Below are 24,929 nucleotides of genomic sequence, written 5' to 3' on the forward strand. Positions count from 1 at the left end.
TCTCTTCTTCAAAACATTCTGGAGAATGTCTTGACTACTCAATTTCGAGATGTTGCTTCATTACAATTTGAAACAACAACACTGACACACTACTGCTGCATGTCCATTACTTAATACTGCCTGCTAACAACTGACTAGTCAAATGCACATCTGTTGTGTACAGTTGTCAGTTCAGGGCAGGACCATAGTTACTGCTGTCACTAATACGCCGGGAATAATCAGTTTTGGAAATTTTTGAACAGTTGGTGTAGAGACCTCACCATGACTCCATGGATTAAACTGTGCTAAGTATCCCCATTTTAGGAGACTTGCTGTCAATCTTGTTTCAGTCTGCAGTTTGTTAAGAGATTTACAGACTTTGCAGTTTTTCAGATGGCCATGGCCTAGTTTTCTGATAGTTACAGTGATGGTCTTTCAAAATTGAACACATCTTCACTTTAAGCTGAGTCTGGGGTTTGTCATTCTCAGTTGCTTTGAGGAAGCCATTTCTTGATTTAAGTTTTTGGGCAGCCAGTCAAATGCCATGTGGTAGGTGTTCTTTGGACATGAAGAATTTACTGAAAAATTTTATCTGAATTATACATAATAAGTTTTGTCGTACCACCCAGAAAAATCAGGTACGATCTACGAATTTCATGCCTAATTAGTGTCTGTTCACTGTTGTTTTACATAAACTTTGAGGATGTTGAAGTCATAACATTACGGGCACTCAGACCCTAATTTATTATTTCGTACTCAATGTAAACACTATGTGGTGAGCCACAGGAACTAGACTATACTTCTAGAACACTGCATAAAAAAGTTACAGCTGTTTCTCTTGGAAAATTCTATTAATGAATGACCACCATCATTCTGGTATCACATCCAAAGCTTCTGTTTGAAGACTAAATCTTTCCTTTTTGTTCTATATCTGTACTAAAACTTCCCATTACCATCTTCATATGAGATTTCTTGTCACACATCAGTTTCAGTAACTCTTCATAATGCCTATAACATCCACAGACTAATATATTATAGCCTATACAATAGATCTAGTACTGTTTTGTGATTTACACATCTAAAGGAACTTTACATAAACAATTAGATTCATGAATTTATATTTCCTTAAATTTAAGTCATATCAGAGGAAACTGAATTATCAGAATATCGTGCAGGAATGGGTAAATAATGATACAGCAGGCAACTTCATCACTACAACACTCCAGCTCAACTGATTTGATTTGGACATAGTTTGCAAAACATTTCAGACATTCATCAAGTTCCCTATTCTCCAGACAAAGTTCTTAGCAACATCTGGTTGTGTCCAAATTTGAAGAGGTCAGTAAATGATTTTCATACAGAGAGCAGCAACGCAATATTACTGAACATTATGGTTGACAGAGCACTCAAAGACCCAAGTCAAAACACAGAACCAGGAACAGACAACATTCCCTCTGATTTAGTGAAATCCTTGAGTGAACATACAACGGCAGAGATATACGAGACAGGTGAAATACCTTCAACTTCAAGAAGTGTCTTAATAATTCCGATTCTAAAGTATGACAAGTGCTGACAGGTGCGAAAACTGTGAAACATCACTTTAATAAGTCACGGTTGCAAATTGCTATCACCAATTATTTACAGAAAAATGAAAAGACTGGTAGATGCCGTTCTCAAAGAAAATCATTTTTGTTGCCAGAGAAATGTACGAACATGCGAGGCATATCTGGTCCTATGACTTAAATTAGAATATAGGTTACAGAAATGCAAACCATGTTTATAGCCTTTGTTGACCTAGAGAAAGCTTTTAACAATGCTGACTGCAATACAATTTACAAAATTTTGAAGGAAACACGGATAAAATGTTATCCACAGAAATCTGACTGCAGTTGTACGAGTCTACGGACACGAAAGAGAGACAGCAATCAAAAGGAAGTGAGGCAACATTGTAGGGCTATCCTCCACCAATATTATTCAGTCCATACGATGAATAAGCAATACAGGAAACCAATCAGAAATTTGAAAATGGAAATAAAGTTCAGGGAAAGGACCTAAAAGCTTTTGGATTATCTGCTAACATTGTGGTTGGGTCAGAGGACAAAGGAATTGGAAGAGCAGCTGCACAAGAATCAATAGAGTCTTGAGTGAAATATGGGATCAAGAGCAATGTCTGATACAAGTCGTTGGCTTTGGCCGCTGAAGTAATGTATGGCTGCTGTGATGTCACTTCTTGGTGCATAAATTCAGTTTTGTTGTTAGCTGGTGAATCCAATGCATATGAAAGCATTAAAAAAAATTTGTTGTGGTGACAGATTGATCTGTAGCTTAGCCCGAGGTATAGGTTAGGTTGGAAGATTACAGTTTGGTTGTGAGTTGGCAAAGTCTACGAGTGTGAAACCAAATAAATCTGGTTGTGGTGACAGACTGATCTGTAGCTTTGCCCAAGGTCTAGGTTTGGTTGAAATGTGCCAGTCTGTTTGGGAGTTTGCAAATGTGATATTAAAATCTCCTGGTTGTGGTGACAGACATCACATTGTTTACGGCATTTGCTGCCTGCTTCCTGTGTCACTGATTACAGCTGACGCTCGTATCGAACATTCCTCTGTACCTGAAATATGGGCAATAAACAGCTCTGACAAGAAAACAAATAAGCTATTGAAATTTGGCGCTGTAAAAGAATGCTGGAAACTAGACGGATAGATCGTGTACCTAAGGAAAAGCTACTGAATCAAATGGAGTGTAAAATAAATTAATGACAAAGCTTGAATTAAAAGAAAGGATCAGTTGGTAGGGCACATCCTGAAGCATCAAGGAATTGCTCACATTTCATAATGTGAAGAAAGAGAAGGGGGTGGTGGGGGGAGATACTCTATAGGGAGACATAGGATGGAGTATAGCAAACAAGTTAAAGTGGATGTAGGTTTCAGTAGTTACGCAGACAGGAAGAGCTGGGAAAGATAACACCTATAATGGAAACTGAATCAACAAAGACAGGACTGGCCGATGCCTGATGACTGACATAAAGAGTGTGGAGGTGGCCATGTGCCCAACACACAACTTTGGCATGCACTTTCAGGTGTTCATCTAGAAGGTGGGACAGTCATATTTTGAGGCAGTACCAGTAACATTTATGGGTGTTTGGCACCTGTCACAGCTACCAAGGGTCATTTAACAAAAACGCAGTATCAGGACAGAATCCATGAACTTATTTTGAAGATGGATTTATTTTTCTAGAGAACAATGCATGAGCACACCTCACCCAGCTTGTCAAAACCTTCCTTCAGGAAGGAAGAATCAACACAATGGAATAGTCTTCAATACCTGGTGTGCATGCTTGTGAATCAGATGAAATGTGCATTGTGACACCGCTGGAACTCAACTCACACAATGGGCAACTTCCGGTGGAGGTGTCATTGAAAAGTGAGACAAGCTTGAGTAGCCATGTTTCAACTATCTTGTTAACAGTATGCACAAAAGATCAATGCATCTTACAATGCAGGGGGTGGTGCAATACTATACTGAAAGTTATCTCGCAGCAGATTTTGATTTCACCCATATGTGCACTTTCGAGACAACTGCCTTTATCTCAGTTATTGATTTGTTTTTATTTCACAGTACTGTAATTCTTTTTAGTTTCATTCCACTATCCATCTAAATTGAAGCCCACAGCTTTTACTGATACATAGGCTCAGAATGTTTCTGAACAGTATATCTAGCTGCATTTCAGTCCTTCCAATGTGATGAAATTGTACCTTGTCATGATTTGGAGACCTTTTTTGTCTCTACTTTTCTTTCTGTATTACATAGTGGAAGCTGATCGTATGCCCTTTGCGTGTTGTTTATTTAGATTTTGTTGATGTTTGTCTGCTTTACAAATGCAATAAGTGCCTGTGTCAATGTTAAGCTATTTTCTTTTATGGCAGTCTTAATGTAGTTTAGTACAATACCTATTATCCAGAACATGAAGCTCCGTGAGACAATAATGCTATCATCTGAGTCCTACAATTATTCCGCCACAGTGGAGAAGGAAGAAGTTGCCGTAAAATTCCAACTAAAACACATCTTATTGACAAGTGGAACACAGGGATGTTTGCTGCCCATTCAGCATCTCAAAACAGAAAAGTTTTGTGCAATGAAACGCCCAGTATTTCTAATTAGGGCTGTAGCAGTGTTTAACATAACAACAAATTTACGAGAGTTATAATGAATAATGGCTCAGTGAACGAACATAGGAAGCAAATAATGCATATTGAGAGATTGACATGACGTATGTTGTTCACCCTCTGCATATACTGAATTGTCTACCACTCAGCGACCAAAACCAAACATACAGCAATATATATTGAGACCTATAGTTTACATTATTAAATAATTGTGAATCACAAAACCAGCGATCATTTCATGGAGTACAGCACACTTGAATAAAAATGTATTTTTTAAGCAACGGCTGTTTATGAAATCCGTTCACTGCATACCTCATTTTGCTTTTCGGGTAGTTCTCCGAAACCTGACGTTAGATTCTTCAGAGTTGGCTGTGTGACGCTGTTTAAAGAAGGTACGGCCATGATTTCTTATCATGAGTTTGTTTCGGGGTCTACGAATGAATTTCCGTAATCAACTCTCTCTACTACGACAGGTAAACAACATACACGCTTCCAGCCCACATGAGCATATCCGCATCAAACATTGCGCGCCGCATGTTATTGTTTTATTTTCCGCGAATTAGCTCTTTGGCAATCCAAAGCTATTCGTAAGTAGAAATAAAACGTAAACTCGTAAAGTAGCAACCTCGTGATATAAAATGAGAAAGAAGAGGAACGTGAAATCAAACGATTAAATTACAGCCCCATACTGTGGTACAGTACCAAATCTCGAAATGGAGCAACCTCTTATAATTTCATTAATTGTAAGTCTGAAAGTTTCCTTAGAGTAAAAAATGTTTTGTGATGAACATGTTGGCAGAAATTAACCGGCTTGCGTCGATGAAGAACATTGTGTTTACTACTGTAAATGTAAAATAAAAACTCTCATTTGTGTTCGAAATCAAAGTTACCTGCAGTACAAATTAATAAACATGAAGCAGCGAATGTTCAACTGCCAAACCATCTCCCATTTCCTGTAAAACATTTTATGTACATACTATTCAGGAGAGGGATCTTAATTTATTGTATTTCCTTTCGCTAGTGGTAGATGGCAACCAAAATAAAGACAAAGAAATTCAATGTGAACGATGCAACTACAGCTTCATTGCCCGCCCTTGTAGATGTTCCTCCAAATTATGACGGCTATGTAATGTCACGTTGTTCAGGCACTGTAGGGTCAATTTAACCAATATGTGCGTTCATGCTCAGTGAGAGATTCATGACAAACATAAATCCGTTTTACCCACAATTAAAATTCTTTATTGATTAAAAATGCAGACATAACATAGCGGTATGGCACTGTTAACTAACAGGACTAGCATTTAAGGGAGGGCCGGCCGGAGTGGCCGTGCGGTTCTAGGCGCTACAGTCTGGAACCGAGCGACCGCTAAGGTCGCAGGTTCGAATCCTGCCTCGGGCATGGATGTGTGTGCTGTCCTTAGGTTAGTTAGGTTTAATTAGTTCTAAGTTCTAGGCGACTGATGACCTCAGAAGTTAAGTCGTATAGTGCTCAGAGCCATTTAAGGGAGGGCAATGCAGATCCCATTCCAGAGAAACACACCAAACGCCATTAATTATTTATTGGATGCATTTCAATCTATGCCTTCCCCTACAGTTTTTACGGTCTGTGTCACTAATTGCTATTATCTAATCTAATCTATCATGGAACTTATTCATGACGGCTTAACACATGTTTAGTAATCCTGTTCTTCTAGTAAATGTTTTCTATGTATTTTTTTTCCTTGTCCATTCTGTAGAGAACTAACTCAATTCTTAGAAATCAGCATAATTTTCATCATCATTTTGTAACATGCCATGTCAAGTTTTGATTCTGTCATTTTCTAGTTTTCTCTCAGTCTATATTTAACTTGAACCATAGAATGCTGTGTTCCTGGAACATGTTCTCAGAAAATTCGTCATCATACCAAGGTCTCTGATATACTAGTAGATTTGTTTTAGTAACGAAAGCCGTCTTTGTGCTAGTCTGCATCTTGTATCCTACTTGATTTATTGCATTATTTTGCTTCCAAGATTTCATACTTCGTTGACTTCTTATACTACATCATCCCCAGTTTTGATAGTAAGTTGACAGTTGGTCGCTATTCTGCTACTGTATGTTCCTTTATTCTCATACTGTATTTAATAGTCATTAGACTGGTCATTGCTTTCAACAGATTCTGTAACTCTTTCTCTCTCACTGAGGATAGCAATATCATCAGAAGACCTTATCATTGGCGTCTTTTCTCCTTGCATCTTAGTCTCCCCCCTGACCCATTCTGTTATTTCAGAAATAGCTTCTTTGATGTAGAAGTTGATTAGTAGAGAAGAAAGAATGCATCCATGCCTTATCTTTTTCTTAAACTGAATGCATCTTTCTTTGTCTTTCATTCTTATTGTTCCGCCATGGTTTTTTGCATGTATATTACCCCTTTCCCTATAGCCTACACTTTTTTTCTGAAAATGTCAAACATATTGCAACATTTTACATTGTTAAACACTTCTTCGAGGTTGACAAATCAATGGTATTTCATTCGAGATAGGTGTCCATTATTCAGGAACACTAATTTTTAACAACTTGCCAGCAGCTATGAAAAATTTAATTAGGTACTAATAATGTTCAGTTTAAGAGGAGCCTAAAGGATTTTTTTTGGTAGCCTACTCCTAACATATCGATGAATTTCTTAGCAGAACTGACTAATGTGCATATGTTATTATTAATATCAAATAATACTGTGTAACATCTAATTTCTGTACAACTTCAGGTCAGTTATGTGATCAGTGTAAATAAATTTTGTAAACCATTTTTCTCTTTAGTGGTGTGTGGCTAAATTAGCATAAGAAATATCATATGTTCCTCAGAGTATCACATGTGAACATGGTTTGTGATAAGTTTTGTTGTTATCTCCAACAAAAATAATTTTAAGATTTTTTTCAGCTTATCCAACAATCATGATGACCTTTGCACGTAGGATGTGTGAAAGGTATATCAGCATTTCTCTTTTTCTTTGTTGGCTGAAGAGGCATTGTGTATTCTTGTTTTGTGACATATTCTGCATCCTTGAGGATACCCTTACTATGGATCTATGGAACGAAAAGTGCATCTAATCTGTGAAAGTGCTTTTATTTTTCTTAAGTCTTGCCTCCATTTTCAAGAATAACATCTTTAGTGCCTTTGATTTTCTTAAAACCAAACTGATCATCTTGTAGAGCTTTGATTTGATTTCCCATTCTTCTTTATCTTAGTCTTTTCCGTAGTTGGATGCGTGAGTTGTTAAGCTAATTATGTGATAGTTCTCAGCAGTACATGTCTTTGTATCTTCAGACTGTGTGGATGATTGTAGATTGTATTTTATTGGTCCTGTTGTCTACATAGCAGCTTATGCATAAGACATTGGACAGTCAAGTTATGAATTACAGGCTGAAAGTAATTTCAAGGCATACATATTTAAGTTTACAATAATACACTTTACACGTAAGTATTTATATAACACATTTCATAAATTTAAATATTCTTCAATGGAGTAAAAGCAGTGATGCTGTAAATATGACTTTAGAGATTTTCCAAATGTATTGACCTCAGTGATAGCTTTTATGTTTTCAGGAAGTTTGTTATAAAGCTTAACTCCCATGTGAAAAGTACCTTTTTGGCACAGTGCTGTGTTGATTTGAGTCATATGTAAGTTTCTGTTTTGTCTGGTAAAGTGCTCATGTATATCACAGTTTTTTTGTAGTCTCCAGTCCTTGCCTATTACATTTAATTTAAAGAACAAAAGGGTTTCCATAATGTATACACACGGTAATGGGGGAATACCAGATTTCTTTACAAGAGTCTCTAGGCTTGCACCCAAACAAGATTCTAATGGCCCTTTTTTGTAGTTTAAAAGTGCTATTAGCTGTTTTAGAGTTTCCCCAGAAGGTGACCCCATATCAAAGACGAGAATGAAAGTACGCATGATATGCATTCAATACTGTTTTCTCACTACAGCATGATTTTAATGAACAAAGAAGATAACATGTTTTGCTCAGTTCTGCATTGAGATATTCAATATGCGTATTCCATCTGATGTTACTCTGCAGCCAAAGTCCTAAGAATTTGGTTTCAGTACTGTTACCAACTGGTTCATCATTGATAGAGACTGATGGAATTTTGGAGCAACGGTTTTCTTACTGTTTATTACAAGCTGATTACTCTTTGCCCAGCTGCTAAGTTGTTTCGTGACCGTGTTTACTGTCTGCTGTAACTGTTCATTGTCGTCTCCTTTTAGTAGAATCGTGGTGTCATCTACAAATATGATTGTTTTGTGTGCATCAATATTTAAGCTTAGATCATTTATGTACAGAAGAAACAGAAGAGGTCCCAATACGGATCCCTGGGGTACACCACATTTTATTTGTTTATAGTCAGATAAGTGATTAGATACAGTTTTTAGTTCAATGCTTGTGTGCTTGACGCACACTGCCTGCATACGATTTGTCAGGAAGGAACTGATCCACTTGTTGGACAGACCTCGAATACCGTATCTTTCTAGCTTTGATAGCAGAATTTTATGGTCCACCATGTCAAAAGCTTTTGACAAGTCAATAAAGACTCCTATTGTTTCCTGTTTTTTGTCCATCAGGTTTAGGATGGAATTGATGCACTCATAGACAGCAGTTGTCGTTGACCTTTTATTTCTGAATCCATGTTGTCCATTACATAGGATGCTGTTTTCATTTATAAATTTCATAAGTTTCTCATACATAACTTTTTCCAGTACTTTAGAGATGCAGGAGCAAATTGTGATGGGTCTGTAGTTATTTACATTGTCTATATCCCCTTTTTTATGTACAGGAATACCTTTTGATGTTTTCAACACATCAGGGAAAGTGCCTGCCTGAAGTGAGCAGTCGCATAAATGTGTGAGTACTTCAATTAGGTTTGATGCGCTCTTCTTTAACATTGTTGCAGGTATACCATCAATACCTGCCGATTTGGAATTTTTTAGTCCTTTTATTGCTTTAGCTACTTCATCTTGTGAAACAGAACTGATGTACATTGATCCTATATGTGCACTTATTTTATATTCATTTGCCTGGATGCTCTTAAAGTTTGATTGTAACATATTTTCAGCAACACCTGTGAAAAAGTTGTTAAATGTGTTGGCTACTTCTAAGGGGTTTGTTACTTTTTTATTTTTATGTGATAGTGTTATATTTTTCCAAGGTTGTCTGTATTCTCCACATTCTTTTTTTATAACACTCCACATAGCCTTTGATTTATTAGCTGAATTATAAATGATTTCATCATTATGCATTATTTTTGCTGCTTTTATTACTTTTCTTAATATTTTGGAGTATTTTTTATAGTATGCGTGTACTACAGGTGAGGAATTTTTTGAGTTACGTATTTCATGAAGTAGTCTTTTCTTCTGGCATGAAACCCTTATTCCCTTTGTGATCCAGCTGTTTGTTCTAGAGTTTCCCTGTATGGTTAATGTTTTCAATGGGAATGCAAGTTCAAAGAAATGGGTTAATGTATCAATGAAAGTGTTGAATTTTTCATTTAGATCGTTCATTTTGTACACTCCTAGCCATTTTTCTTTCTGTAATAAGTTGTTGAAGTAGTTCACATTATGCTGATATTTTTCCAGGCGTCAAATGGTACATCTCCAGTCTTGTAGATTAGACATACTATCTCAAATAACTGTTCAATTTCCATGTATACCAATGTTTTTAGTATTTAGGCAGGTATGTTATCAACCCTTTGTGGCTTTTTTGACTGCGAGTCTTCCAGAACTCACTCAAATTTTGGCTATAATAGTGGATATCCTAAGTCATTCCAATCGACAACCGTTTCATCTTCAGTCACATCAGTAGATAGTTCCTTCCCCTTGTAGAGGCTCGCTATGCATTCCTTCCAACTCCTATTGAGTCCTAACTTTAGTGACAGGTTCCTTTCACTTCCTGGATGTTGAGATTTTTTCCATCAATCAGTTTCTTCTGTTGCCCAAGGTTTCTTCATAATTACCTCATTTGTTGTTGCATTTGTTATTGTAACTTCCATGATTAATCTCTTTAGGAATGTCCATTCCTTTTCACCTGAACTGCCTAGTGTGGTATTCATTATCACAGTGCCTACAGTCTCAGAGAACTTTAAACACACAACAGTGTTCCTCTGTACTTCAGTAGCTCACTTATTTGCATAGTGATTCTTCTTGACATCTGCTCCTGGGTGTGCTTTACAATCCAGTATCTGATTTCAGAATATCTGTCTCACCATGATTTAATCCACTTGGTATCTTGTGTCTCCAGGGCTTTTCCAAGTATCCCTCCTCCTCTTGTGATTCTTGAACCATGTTAGCTATTACTTGCTAAAATGTTGTTGTAGAACACAAGGACTCCTCCTCCTCCCTGTAACGTCGTCTTCTGTTCCTTCTCAAAGTACAGTGTTCCAGTTCCCCATGATTATTAAATTTTCATCTGTATTTACATACTGAGATGTACGTTAAGTGCTGTCATATACACTCTCCATCTCTTCATCTCCTGCTTGCAATGTTAGCATAGGTTGCTCTAGAGTTGCTGCCGCTGCTGGCAAGAATAATCCAATCACTCAACTATTCAGAGCAATTCACTCTTTGCCCTCCCCTCTTATTCATAATGACTTTTACTCTGTTGTAGCGTGTCAATTTCTGCTGCTCATGATATTACCTGTACTGATCTGACTAGAAACGCTTATCTTCTTTTCTCGTCACTTCATTGGCTCCTGCTATATCTGTGCCTTTGCATTTTCATATTCAGATTTTCCTGTATTCTTACCAAACCTAGATTTCTGACTCATAGTACGTTACCGTTTCACCATGTCCCCCATGGCACCCCCATCCCAGAGATCTGAATTATGGATTAAACTGGCATTTTTTGCCTATGGAGAGGTGGTAATGGCACTTTTTCAATTACATACTACGTTTCTTGTGAAGACACACCATGCGTCTTTAATGCAGCTGTTTCCATTGACTTTTGCATCCTCATCCTATTGATCACCACTGATTCTTCAGATGTTACAGACAGGTTTCCACTTCAAGGGCAAAAGGATATCCATAAATTCTATCCGCCCTCTCTGACAAGACCATTGGCAGAATGTGGGTTGCTCATTATGCCAGAGGTCATTGGCTACCATTGCTGATAAATGTTATTCAAAATTTAAGCAGTGGCTGTGTGTGTGTGTGTGTGTGTGTGTGTGTGTGTGTGTGTGTGTGTGTGTGTGTGTTTGCGCAGACATTATAAAAGACTGTAAAGAAAATTAAATGGAGATGGTCAGGGCATATAGCCATACATATGCATATTAGATGGTCCAAGGAAGCACTTTTATAGGATTCACACTCAAGAGTAGCATAGCAGTTATAGTCGAAGACCAAAGTGCATGATATACTTCCAAATATGCTGTAATTCCCTCCCCCCCACCCCCTCTGCCTCTCTCTCTCTCTCTCTCTCTCCCTCTCCCTCTCCCTCTCCCTCTCCCTCTCCCTCTCCCTCTCCCTCTCCCTCTCTCCCCCCCCTCCCTCCCTCACTCACTCACTCCCTCCCTTACTCCCTTACTCCCTCACTCCCTCCCTCCCTCACTCCCTCCCTCCCTCCCTCTCGTGGTTCAGAAACTACTGCTCTGAATTTCTGTTGATACTGACACTGAATTTCTGTCAATATTGTCACATTAGCCAAAAAGTTGTTTTGTATTTATACACATGCAATGTTTTTGGTCGAATATATGATTTGATATGTCATATAGGAATCTCATAAACAGTCTGTTTTTGTCAGGTAATCAAAAACTAATTATCAGCTGGATTAATAGTGAATTTTCAGTATTCCACCCATTACATGGGAATGAAGTTTTTTCGCGACGGCACTTATATGTAAAATATTCTCGGTATTCTTGCCGCGTCAGTTATGGATAAAATCTCAAGCTTTCGACAATTACCTTCATCGTCATCGTCAGCTCCTGACGATGACGATGGAGGTAATCATTGAAAGCTCGAGATTTTATCCAGAACTGACACGGCCACCCATTACATGTTTATTTTATGGTTCTAAAAAGAATGAGAGAAACAGTTGAGTAGCAAGTTGTGACAATAGAAGGGAGGGGTAAAAGCCTGTCTTATAAGGGTATTGCAGTTTTTATCCTTCTATACCGCAACAAAAATTTTAATAGGAATAAGCAGCTCATTATTAAAATAATACTTGCTTAGCTGAGTGGTAAGGTGTTTGCCTACCATGTAGCGGGCTCAGGTTCATTTCCCGGATAGATTGGAGATTTTCTCCACTCATGGACTGGGTGCTATGGTGTCATCATCACCAACATGCAAGTCGCCCAGTGTGGCTTCACCTGAAGTAAGACTTGCAACTCGGTGGTCGAACTTCCCCAGACAGGGCCGCTCAGCCACCAACGCCACACTATCATTTCATTTCATTAAAATAATAGAGTAAATGACTAAGCTGATATGATTATTATAATTTTTTTGAAGATATTTGAAAATTTATTTTACAGAAGAGAGCTCCTAATCATAGGGTAGCTCTTATGTTGTACACATGGCTTATAATATTATAAAAACAAGACTTTTAGTAGGAGTTTGTTGTATGAATGAAGATAAAAGAGGAAAGAGTTCAATATATAAAAACATGATAAAGCAAGATTTTCATGTGATCACCATAGCTGTAGCTGCTGACCTATTTTTGTTACACGCAAATAGAATATATTTGGCTAATGGAAATGATATATTTTCAGGCAGGTGGCTTGGCTGGATTAACTGTAGATATAACATTATTTCCCCTCGATACTCTGAAGACAAGACTTCAGAGTGCTAATGGATTTTGGAGAAGTGGTGGGTTTCGTCATGTGTATAAAGGTTTGGGACCAACAATGATTGGTTCCGCACCAACAGGTGAGAGCAATGGACATGAACTATGGTACCAGCATGCTTGTAATTGTAAACTATTTGTAATATCGAGTAACTTTTTGTGATCTACTCTTCCCTTCGCACCAAAATGCTTGCAGTGATAGCAAAGTATAGTGTGAATCATACACTATCCTTCCATTTATTACTGCAAGTCAGTTTTAAGTATTTAATGCACACTTAGAGCTTTAAACTGCAAGAAAGGATAGTTTGGATTTATCCATAAAACAGCAGGGCATCGAGGAATGCACAAAGTGTGGTATACTTGAGGTGCAACCAAAATTTCATCTTGTAAATCATAATGAAAGCATGAATGGAAAAAAAGAATTCATCAGATAAGCTCTAAATGGACATCATATACTTTTCCATGAACACACTAAGCACCAGATAATGGTACTGCTGCTCCAGTTTGGTCTCTCTAAGAAGACTAATATTCACATGAAGCGCAACATAACACAGTGTATAAACAGCTTCAGAACAAAGGCAAAAATAACAGACTTTACATGCTCTTCATACAGATGGCATTAATAACATCCTACTTTTAAGTAAAGTTGACATAGTGAAGACAAAGTACCAAATTGAAAATAACAAATGTTCATAAATCATAATCACTGGAGTGGAAACAGGATAATACCAGAAATAGTAAAGCTCAAGCTCTGTTACTAAGCTATTCTTTTCGTATGAGGGTCATCCCTGTACGGAAGGGGGTGTGTAATTTGGGGGACAGGACCAAACAATGAGGTCATCAGTCCCTTCGGATTAGGGAAGAATGCAGAAGAAAGTCGGCCATGCCCTTTCAAAGGAACCGTCCTGGCATTTGCCTGAAGCAATTTAAGGAAATCACAGGAAATCTAAACCAGAATGGCCAGACACGGGTTTGAACCGTTGTCTGCCAGAATGTGAGTCCAGTGTGCTAACCACTGCACCATCTCGCTCAGTAGTCCCTGTGAAATCAGCCAATGGCCTGGTTCTTTACATTGCAGATTTTGATAATTTTTCGTATATCATAGTAGGAGTTGTTCAGATGAAACGTCTCAAATTAAAATGTTTTGAACCGTTCATTTTTAATTTATTAATTTTTGAAGTTTCCAAATTTCTGCAATTTTTGTCGCCTTTTGGATCCTTAAAATGGCTGTATCTCAAAAACTACATGACTTACAGACCTAAAATTTGTACCATTTTATTCAATTTCTTATAAGGTTTAAAATTATATGCTACTTTACTACATTCATAAAAAATCTGAATTTTCAAAACAATTTGTTTTAATTCATAGAATTTTGAAATCAGAATTTACTTTTTCTTTTGAAAAAAATTTATGTTACTTATACACTATTTGTAAATGTGTGTGCCAAATTTTGTGATGGTGTTCCAATGGGAATATACACTGCTGGCCACCATAAATGCAACACCAAGAAAGACAAGAGGTAGCACAACAAAATTTATTTTGTAGATAACATGTTGACGTCTGTGACATGTGGTTCCTGCCAGAATCAGTAGCCAGAGTAGCCGCCATTGTTGGAGATCACCACTGCCACACGTCTCGGCATTGAGTCAAAGAGACGTTGGATGTGTTCCTGGGGTACAGCAGCCCAAGCAGCTTCCACACGTTGCCAAAGATCATCTGGTGTGGCAGCTGGGGATGTAATCTGGGTCACTCGTTGAGCAACCATGGACCACATGTTTTCTATCGGCGAAAGATCCGGAGAGCGAGCCGGCCAGGGAAGCAATTCAATCTGGTTATTGACGAAGAACCTTTGGACAATGCGTGCCACGTGTGGTTGCGCATTATCCTGTTGAAATATGGCTGTGGCCGAGCCCTGAAGGTAAGGAAGGACAACTGGCTCCAGCACCTCGGATATGTATCGCCGGCTATTTAAAGTACCGGCAATGCGTACTAGAGGCGTGCGAGAGTAATATCCAATACCGCCCCATACCATAATACCCAGTGCAAGACCAGTGTGGCGGTGCATAATGCAGCTGTCCAGCATCCTCTCTCCACGGTGTCTCCACACTCGAATCCGACCATCGTGGTGCTGCAGACAGAAGCGTGCCTCGTCAGTAAAGACAACGTCATTCCATTCTGCCGTCCACATCCGTCTGTCATCACACCATTGGCGATGGAGACGTCTGTGGTTCTGCGTCAATGGTAGATGAAGCAATGGACGTCTTGCGGACAGACCACTCTGCTGTAAACGGCGTCGAATGGTACGCGCAGACACTGGATGATGCATTACAGATGCAATGTGCTGCGCTATGGTTCGGGATGTCACTGAGCGATCCGTCACTGCCATGTGCACAATTTGCCTATCAGCACGTGCAGTGGTGCACCGAGGTGAATGCGATCGACCACGTCGGTCCGTCGTACCCTCCTGCATCCAACGGTCACATATCCGCATTACAGTTGTTTGGTTTCGTCCAACATGACTAGCGATTTCTCTGTATGATAATCCACAATCTCGGTAAGCCACTATCCTTCCTCTGTCGAACTCGGATACTTGATCAAACGATGTTCACTGTTGTCTACGAGGCATAACTGATCGTCTTGTGAAACAACCACAAGGTAAACACACGTGCCGAACGTACACTCGTCGAAATCGCCAAGCCTTAAATGGCGCTATGAGGTGGCACCACAGGCGCGCGTGATGTGCGTCTGCGCTGAAATTCTAATCAGTTGCATATCTCATCGCTGCAAACCCATGGTGTAAATTTCACTTGATTCGGATGCTTCCTTCAGGGTGTTGCATTTACGGTGGCCAGCAGTGTATTAAAATAAATTTTATTTTGCTGGTTACCCCAACTTCAGGCACTTATTACAAAGTTGTAATGGAAACCTTAAATGGCAAAAATCATATAAGGTTGTAAAATGATTGTTATTTATCATTTAGTGATAATATATTATATTATTAGAATGTAAAGTCAGTGTTGGCCTTCTCAGGCTAATTAAGAAAATATATGAACACACAACGTAACACCGCATGCTCAAGAAAGACTGCAAATAATTTACTTAACTGTACCTACCTTTTACAGGTATATCTGTATTAATTAATATTAGTAAATAAACATTGGTGTAGTTGTTACTATTTAACAATGAGTTGTTTACATGCCCTTTCATCAAAAGTTTTCTATTCATCTTCAACAAGAAAAGCATTTATAAACGTAGGCTTCTGTGGCCATTGTTACAGTGAATAACATTTTTCTGAGTATGTGACTACATTGTCGGTATTTAAAACTACTGATGTTTCCATCACTGTTGCAAGTGACCTCCTTCAGGGTGTTTTTGTTTACTGCTGAATGAGAAAACTTTGTTTCTTATACACCTGCAGACATCACTGTTATCTAATTTGAACATGAAAGATATATCCCACTAAGACAACACACCAAGTCAGCAGCAGCAGAACACCAGGATGAGTGCGGCAAACATATTGATTTTGGTTCAGCTCACATACTGGCAAAACAGCCTCTTACTTTCAGAAGGAAGATTAGAGAGGCAATAGAAATAGCCAAGCGACCCACCAATATGAACAGAGAAGATGGGTACCACCTTACAACATCTGACAGCAATAACAGCATTACGAGACGACAGCCCACGTGAAGCAATACACACAGGCATGCAGGAGACCACAGTGGCCACAGGTATACAGAGTACTGGCACACCTCAGCCCGCGCTAGAAAGCAGGAAAGCAATGCCACTTCGTAACTGCCGCCTGGTTTTCCATTCGCCGATTTCCACCAATCACAAGAGTTAATGCAAACATGAATCGAAATGTTGAGCCTCCACTAATGAAAAGAAATAATAAAAATACCAATAAAGAACTTCTAACATTCCTCCCTTTCATCCTTAACAGCCTATTGGAATTACATAACCGCCACATATGCAGGTATATATAAGAAACAAAGTTTTCTCATTCGGCAGTAAACAAAAGCTGAAGGAGGTCACTTCTTACAGAGACTGAAAGTCGGTAGTTTTACACATTGGCAATGTGGTCACAAACCCAGAAAAATTTTATTGACTAAGAAAAACGTAATAATGACCCAGTTATGCTGTATTCTGCTACTAAGTGTGTGTGAGTGCAAGTGCGCCAAGTGTAGTGTCGTCATGCATGTGTACTTAAATCAACTGCCAACTGTTTCAGCCCATGGGCCAGCCACTAGAGGCTACCTGGAGGAAGCATGCACACAGCAGTTTCCACTACACCGTCTACTTGTGGCTCGCACCAATATATGAGTGGAGCAGTGCCAGCTTACCCTCACTACATTCTTTTAGTTTGTGCCGCTCATATCAGTTGTTCTATGTGTTGCGTATGATGAACCTTCTGTGTGATTCTTTTGGCCTGTTATGTGTGGAGTCATGAGGTTTTTTTTCCATCATTGTTCACAGGTTTATGAATAAAACCATATTTGTGTTGCTTGGATCAGTTTCATTTATTAGTTGGTTTCTATGTGACTGGCAACGAGGATCGGATGGTTTCCGCATGTGCAGTCTATAAGTGTGGTTTCCAGTTGTGTAGTAACCAAGTAATATGCAAAACCAATCCAAGTGAAGTAAATATGGCCGTATTCATAAACCTCTGAACAATAGCTGAAATAAGCCTCTTGTGACTCCACATGTAATAAGACCAAAGAATCATACAGAAGGTGCAACAGAAGCAATACACACAACAACTGATGTGAGCAGTACAAACTAAAAGAACATAGTGAGGATGAGTCAGCACAGCTCCATGCATATATAGACGGTAGTCACCAGTGTGCATGCTTCCTACAGTTGGCCTCTAGTGGCCGGCCCACCCTGATACAATTGGCGGTTGATTTAAGTATACCTGCACGGCAACTCTACAGTTGACACACTCTCTCTCGCATGCACTATTAGTAGGATACAGCAAGTTACAATCTTATTAAACTCTGAGATTATATATTGCATTCTTCTTTTATATGACATTACTTAGTGCTCTAAAACAATAGTGACAGATTATCGGTTTAACAACACAATCTTTTGTAACATAACCTGTGAGGTTTTTCATATATCTTGATCTGATAGTCTGTACTTCTTCCAGTGGTAGTTGTAGGGTGTAATTTACAAAGTATGAAGTTATTTGGAACAGTCAATTCATCTAGTCTTCTTAGCTTTTTCATAGTGTGGCAACACACAACCCATCCACCATCTGTTGTTATAAGCACTAGCAACAAATCGTGTAAACTGTTCAAAAGGCATGTCATCTCCATCAGGACCAACTTGAATTTTATGAGCATCAAAGTCTTAACCTTGTCTTTGTTCAAAGGTATAAATGTGTGATATTTCTGAGCCCCGGTGACTGCTGTGGCTTCATAAAATCTTTTTGCCAGTATCTTTTCTTCTGCTGCTTGCTCATCGTTTGACACGCAGAAAAAAGTGACTCATGGGATGTTTGCCTTACTCCACTCAAGCAATTAGAATGGAGTTAATATTTCATTACCGACAGAATTTTGCAGACTACATTTGCCTGCAAGCCTGTGCTGCCAAACCATTGCACACCCCGTTTCCTTGTGAAGTATCATAAAAATGCCATTCTGCCTCAATTCCTACAAAATCTTCAACACAATGACATAACTTAGTCAAGTTTTTTTCGATTCTTATATTGTGCTGCTAAACCATTACTGAAATTAGTGATTTTTTTTTTTTTCCAAATTAGGAAGAAAATCAAGCCTTATAAACTCTATAAAGCTTTTTTGGAACACATGTACACATACTGTCTTGCAAGTCAAACAGTTTGATATAGGTGAGGATATTTTGTTCATTATTTTGATTTTTTATCTCATAATAAAATAAAATGCATTGAAGCACTGTGACCATGGAATTATTCCAGTGGAATCCTTGGGTTTCATCTTGAAGCACAAAAGAATAATTTTTGGCAAAATCACTTACAACAGTAGCTTCATTCTGCATTGGTGAAGTTTTATTTTCAGAAAAAAGCAGGTTGCTGTTTTGCAACAAATGTCATTTTAGCCGTATTTGTCGCGTACAGGAATCTTGCACAAATTCCTGTGTTGATTTAGTTACAGTCTTAAACAAGCAGCAATTAACAGTAGTCTGCTGTTTGTAAGATATGTTTTCAATCATTTCCTCTCGAAGAGCAGAAATTAAAAGTGTTTGCATCAGGGCAGTACTCACATTCATTTGTGAAGCACTAAGTATTTGGTGGGTTGCACGTAATTTTCAACCTGCCAGTGTCCGTATGTGGGAAGTGAGCATTCGTATTCTGGTATGGAACCTTGCACAAGTTTGCGCCAGCTGTCATTAGTTTCACATTTTGATGAACTGTACAAATACAAACAGTATGTGTTGCACTTGCTCCAATTTTTTGGCCTTAATTCAGCAAACTTTGAGTATTCAACTTGGTCCTGTGTGTAATTTGGTTTGAAAAGTTTGTACACTACTCTTAGGTTTCCTAAAACTAATCTTTTTTGAGCTTGCCATCACTGCCTTTTCGCAAAGAAATGTAATCCTTTTTGCCAGGCATTTGCCTACTAATATCATCATTACAGTAAAACTCTTTCACCAGCAGAACAATTTTGGCAGACAAGGATTGTCCAGGCTTAGGATCAGGAGCAGAGAGTACATCCTTTACTTTCTTTCTTTCTTCTAGTTTTACCTATTTAACATGTGATTTTTTTGGCTTTATCTTTGCAATATTTCTTAAACTGATACATTTCTGTTTTACTACTGGGAATTTTCCTATTGAAGTCAAATATGTGTTCAACAAATGCAGATTGCCTCCAGCATCCACAAACTCAGAGTCAACAGATGTGCTACAAGTAAGTTGTATCTTTCCATAAGATCCTTTGCTTTCTATTAACAGCAGCTCAGGTTTTCTTTCTTTAGATAGTTTCAATCTACATGAAGTGCAGATTTTCATTCCTTCTTAAATACCCAAGTTCAGATCAATCATCCAAGAAGTTACATTTCCAAGATCCTTATTCACCCAGTGCGAGTTTCTCTTTAAGGGGTTACAATAACAAAATGTTGACTGCTTTTTATCCAAAGTTTCTTTTATTCTTAAGAAGTAGATGAAAGATAAATCACATGCATCAAAAAGATAAAACCTGTAATAGACATAAAAATGTAAAATTGTTAAGTGTAAATTATACAGGGTGAGGCAGTGAAACGGCACGATTTCGATAGTGGTTGTCGGGCGTGGAGGGGGGTTGCGAGAGTGGGGGAAGTGACCTTGGGCGTCTAGAGTGGTGGAAGTTTCAGTAGCCATGGAGCGTTGGTCGAGTGCGCAACGTGCATATGCCGTAAAGGCATATTACAAAAACGCGGATAGTGTGGTTGGTGCTCAACGCGCCTTTCGTCGTGAATTCAACCTGCCGCCACGGGCTCCCGTGCCATCAAGGAAAGCCATTCTCCTTTGGGTTAAAACCTTTGAAGCTACTGCTAGCACAACAAAGAAAAGAGGCGGCAGCACAAAAACAATCCGGACACCCGAGAACATTAATCGTGTGCGCGAAGCGTTGGGACGAAGTCCGCGAAAATCCGCGAGACGGCACAGCGCAGAACTTGGTCTCAGCAATCGATCAGTAAGACGGATTTTGAAGAGTGACCTTCACTATCATCCATACAAAATTCAGGTAGTGCAAGCCCTTAAACCTAATGACTACAATAACCGTATACGCTTTTGCCAGTCAATGCTTAACGTTATTGAACGAAATGAAGAAAGAGTGCATAACTTATGGATGAGTGATGAAGCCCACTTTCATCTTAGTGGGTACGTAAATAAGCAAAACTTCAGATATTGGTCATCAGATAACCCGCACGAACTTCATGAAAAACCTCTCCATTCTGAAAAAGTAACAGTCTGGTGCGCAATGTCATCTCGTGGAATCGTGGGGCCCTATATTTTGAAGATGAAGATGGAAACACAGTTATGCTGGACGTTATGCTGACATGTTGACCATTTTTGGTCTGCCTGGAATTGATCGACATGATCCAGATGCTGAAACACTCTTCCAGCAAGATGGTGCAACAAGCCATACTGCTAATGTCTCAATGGAATTGCTCAGACTTGCATTTCCACGACGTCTAATCAGCAGGAATGGCGATTTCCCCTGGCCTGCCCGTTCACCAGATCTGACGGCACCAGCCTTTTTTCTTTGGGGCTACCTCAAGTGCAAAGTCTTCCAGGAAAATCCACCAAGAACAAAAGAAGACCTGAAGGAGCGAATTCGACAGGAAATTAACAACATTCCAGTACAGATGCTACGAAACGTCATGGGACAATTTCATCTCAGGCTTAGACAATGTGTGCAAAACCAAGGACAACACCTCACTGACACCATATTTAAAAAATGATTGTTTTTAAGTTAAATCTTTAATTTCCTTGAGATCCATGTTCAACTATTATGATTTTACTTGTAAATAAATCTTTGGTGGTTTTACAAAATCGTGCCGTTTCACTGCCTCACCCTGTATTAAAACATTAGATATAAATAGTAAAAAGTACAACACTTTTTTTAAATATCATTTTACAAACCTAGTAATGTAGTACAGTGATTATAAGTACTGGAGTCCACTAACTGTACCAAAATATATTCCATTCTGTGTAAAATAGTGCTACTACCATTTCAGAATGGCTGCTATAGATGTACCTGTCTTGTGCCTCACTTGTACTGCATTCTAGCAACCGCTACCCCTTTTCCCCCTCCAGTGCTTTGTTAATTTCGTTTCCTCAGGTTGTATTTATTTTTCATTGTGTTACAAAGGTAAAAAACTGAATTAAAAATTATGTTAAATGAAAAAAAACATAATACACCTTACCTTATTTGGGTTGTTGTATTGTATTGTTTACTACATTGTTAAAATCGTAAACTGAAGCCTGCTTAGTTAGGACACAATAATTTCATTTTACATTTTATGAACTGCCTGAAAAATTTTGATGTAGTTGGTAAAGTAAATCACAGTAAAATAAAATTTATTTTAATATGTTCCCAGTGGGACCCCATCATGAAATTTGGCATACGTATTAACAAACAGTGTACAAGAATTTAAAAAAAAATGCTTTAGGAATATTAACTTTTTTATGAATACAGTAAAGTGGCATATATTTTTAAACCTTGTAATAATTTGAATAAATTGGTACATATTTCAGGTCTGTAAGTCAAATACTTTCTGAGATATAGCCATTTTAAGGTGGAAAAAATTGCAAAATTTTGGGAACTTTGAAAATTAATAACCCAAAAGAAAATGCCCAAAAAATCTTTAATTTTGGACTTAATGTTATTTTGATAGGTAGAATAAAATGACAAAAAAGTACAAAACTCTAAATCAGCAAGATTCAAATTTATTTTTGTGTTGGTTGATTTCACATGGGATGACCCATGAATTATACAATTCACCATACATTATGACATAAGATTCATGCCCATAACTTACCTTAAGGAGGCAAAACACATAGAACTGCCAATAGACACATATAAAAGTAAAAGTGACAACCTACTCATGGGTCACTCACATCCTGCTGCTTTTACTTTTGAACCCTCTGCAGCCCATCACTCTTTCCTCCCCAGGGAAAGAACTATTAGTTGTGGATGCTAGCCAGTGTGTCACTATTGTATCTGTCTGTTGGCAGTACCACATTCTTTGTCTCCTGAAGGTAAGCATTGGCCAGAAATTCTGACTCGTAATGTATTAGTTTCCTTGGTGGATATTTTCTTTATACATTACACCATAATACACATCACCTGTTTCACTCTATAAAAAATTATGAAGTAATTAATGAGTAATGAAACATTGTCTGCTGCTTTAAAATCAACAAATATTTGATGTTTTTCTGCATTGTATTCCCTTGTTTTTCCCAATATCTGTCTTCCATACAGTACTTCATCTGTACCAGCCCAGGTACTTGTCATGGCTAGCAGGTAGTGGATGACATCCCCAGCAGTATGCTGTGACAGTGGTGGCAGGTAGTGAATTAGCTAACCCAAGTTGCCTTGTCAGTTTGGTTATGAAAGGTTAAGCCACGTGTCCTTACCTTGGCAGATCCAGTTCTAAACCCAGAGGCATTAGGGGTAGATGGCAGCTCATATATCAGTGGCCTCAAATATTTTGTGATGTTGCTCAGTGTGGCTGGAGTAGCTTAACTGTAGAGTGCATGCAATATTACTTGGCCACTAGCTGTGAGAAGACATGATAGGGGAGGGGACAACAGTAATGGGAGGGGGAACTGTAGTTCTACAGTGTAAGCCTTTGCACAAATGCCTACTGTCTAGAACTTGTAAGTAAACGGCAAGTGAGTCTGCAAATGACCTATTAACAGATGATGCTAGTACAACAAATAATCCAACAAGTCAACCATTTATTATTAAAAACTCCATCGGTACAGGATTATGCTGAAACTGGATCAGATAGAATGATTTATTTTCATCTGTCTTGTATACCTTTGGTACAAAAATGAAAGAGTGATTCTTTCATTTGTGGTGTTGCCAAATCCATACTAATGCTCATTTCAGCAGCTATTGACAGCCCTTGGAAGAATTACATAATTTCATTGAAAAATTGTAGTCCCTCATATGTCGCAGCAGGTAAGAAAGTCACACCTGTTAGATGTGTGGAAAATACTCTCTGCTTTGCATGCTGTCATTTGCTAAAAATTCATCTCAGTATTGCAAACCATTTATGAGATCTGAAGGACAGTATGGATATTTCTCTTCCATTCTTGTGTGCACAGACAATCAGAAATGAGTAAACCACAATCAACCCATTTCCCTGAGATTCACGATGGCTATAGACCTCATCTCAAATTTAAAGGAATGTTCAATGTGTTAGCACTATATTGTACGCAGCAACATGTGGACTATCATCATCAAGTGCAAATTCATAGTGACCCGAATTTTTCATTGCAAATTACTCGATTTTAGCTCATTACGTTACTAAATATAGAAATATCAAAATAATTATGACTGATAGTGAAATGACAGGTGGTTTGTAATGAAACTGACCAATGAGGCTATGAGAGATGTGAGAATCATTTATTTTATGGATTACCTCCTTTAAAATCATTTGAAAAATGTTGCAGTGCAACTGCCTCAGAGTTTACGAGAGGTGGGCAGAGAACACTTCATTTGTAATGGATAAGGATCACAGCTGTGTAAGCGGTAGGCAATGGAGGCATCCACCCCTTCAGGACAGAGGGTTGGACGTGCCTAGTGCTGAGAACGAGAATGCATTTTTGCACACCGTCATCAACTCTACATTTGACCAATGACAGGCATGCAGACTGTGTCAGTTGAATGCACAATGCTGAAGAAATGGAGTTACTGGCTGAATGGGGAGCATTTATACTTCCTCTGGCCAGGTGCATTGTGACAAGTGGTAAGCTCTTGTCATGTACAGGGCTATTACAAATGATTGAAGCGATTTCATAAATTCACTGTAGCTCCATTCATTGACATATGGTCACGACACACTACAGATACGTAGAAAAACTCATAAAGTTTTGTTCGGCTGAAGCCGCACTTCAGGTTTCTGCCGCCAGAGCGCTCGAGAGCGCAGTGAGACAAAATGGCGACAGGAGACGAGAAAGCGAATGTCGTGCTTGAAATGCACTCACATCAGTCAGTCATAACAGTGCAATGACACTTCAGGACGAAGTTCAACAAAGATCCACCAACTGGTAACTCCATTCGGCGATGGTATGGGCAGTTTAAAGCTTCTGGATGCCTCTGTAAGGGGAAATCAATGGGTCGGCCTGCAGTGAGCGAAGAAACGGTTGAACGCGTGCGGGCAAGTTTCACGCGTAGCCCGCGGAAGTCGACGAATAAAGCAAGCAGGGAGCTAAACGTACCACAGCCAACGGTTTGGAAAACCTTACGGGAAAGGCTAAAGCAGAAGCCTTACAGCAGTTTCGAACTCATT

General features: G+C 38.7%; 2 protein-coding genes across 4 annotated transcripts in view; one reads left to right on the forward strand and one right to left on the reverse strand.

Moving 5' to 3' along the window:
• LOC124595230 (DNA-directed RNA polymerase I subunit RPA2) overlaps positions 1-4,666 on the reverse strand; it is a 237,958-nt gene extending 233,292 nt beyond the window's left edge. Inside the window, exon 1 of the mRNA XM_047133886.1 lies at positions 4,455-4,666. Within this exon, the coding sequence (XP_046989842.1) occupies positions 4,455-4,544 (90 nt within the window). The 5' untranslated portion in view covers positions 4,545-4,666. The remainder of the gene's footprint in view (positions 1-4,454) is intronic.
• Positions 4,667-4,734: 68 nt separating this feature from the next.
• Positions 4,735-24,929, forward strand: part of LOC124595231 (S-adenosylmethionine mitochondrial carrier protein homolog) — a 61,726-nt gene continuing 41,531 nt past the window's right edge. Inside the window, exons 1-2 of one of the 3 annotated variants that reach the window (XM_047133887.1) lie at positions 4,735-4,885; positions 12,874-13,030. In XM_047133887.1, the coding sequence (XP_046989843.1) occupies positions 4,856-4,885; positions 12,874-13,030 (187 nt within the window). In that variant the 5' untranslated portion in view covers positions 4,735-4,855. Of the gene's footprint in view, positions 4,886-5,224; positions 5,315-5,484; positions 5,564-12,873; positions 13,031-24,929 lie in introns of those variants that run through there. The other 2 variants (XM_047133889.1, XM_047133888.1) reach the window with 2 other exon arrangements.

This window comes from Schistocerca americana, chromosome 2 (assembly GCF_021461395.2).
Source record: "Schistocerca americana isolate TAMUIC-IGC-003095 chromosome 2, iqSchAmer2.1, whole genome shotgun sequence".
In the NCBI taxonomy this organism is placed as follows: domain Eukaryota; kingdom Metazoa; phylum Arthropoda; class Insecta; order Orthoptera; family Acrididae; genus Schistocerca; species Schistocerca americana.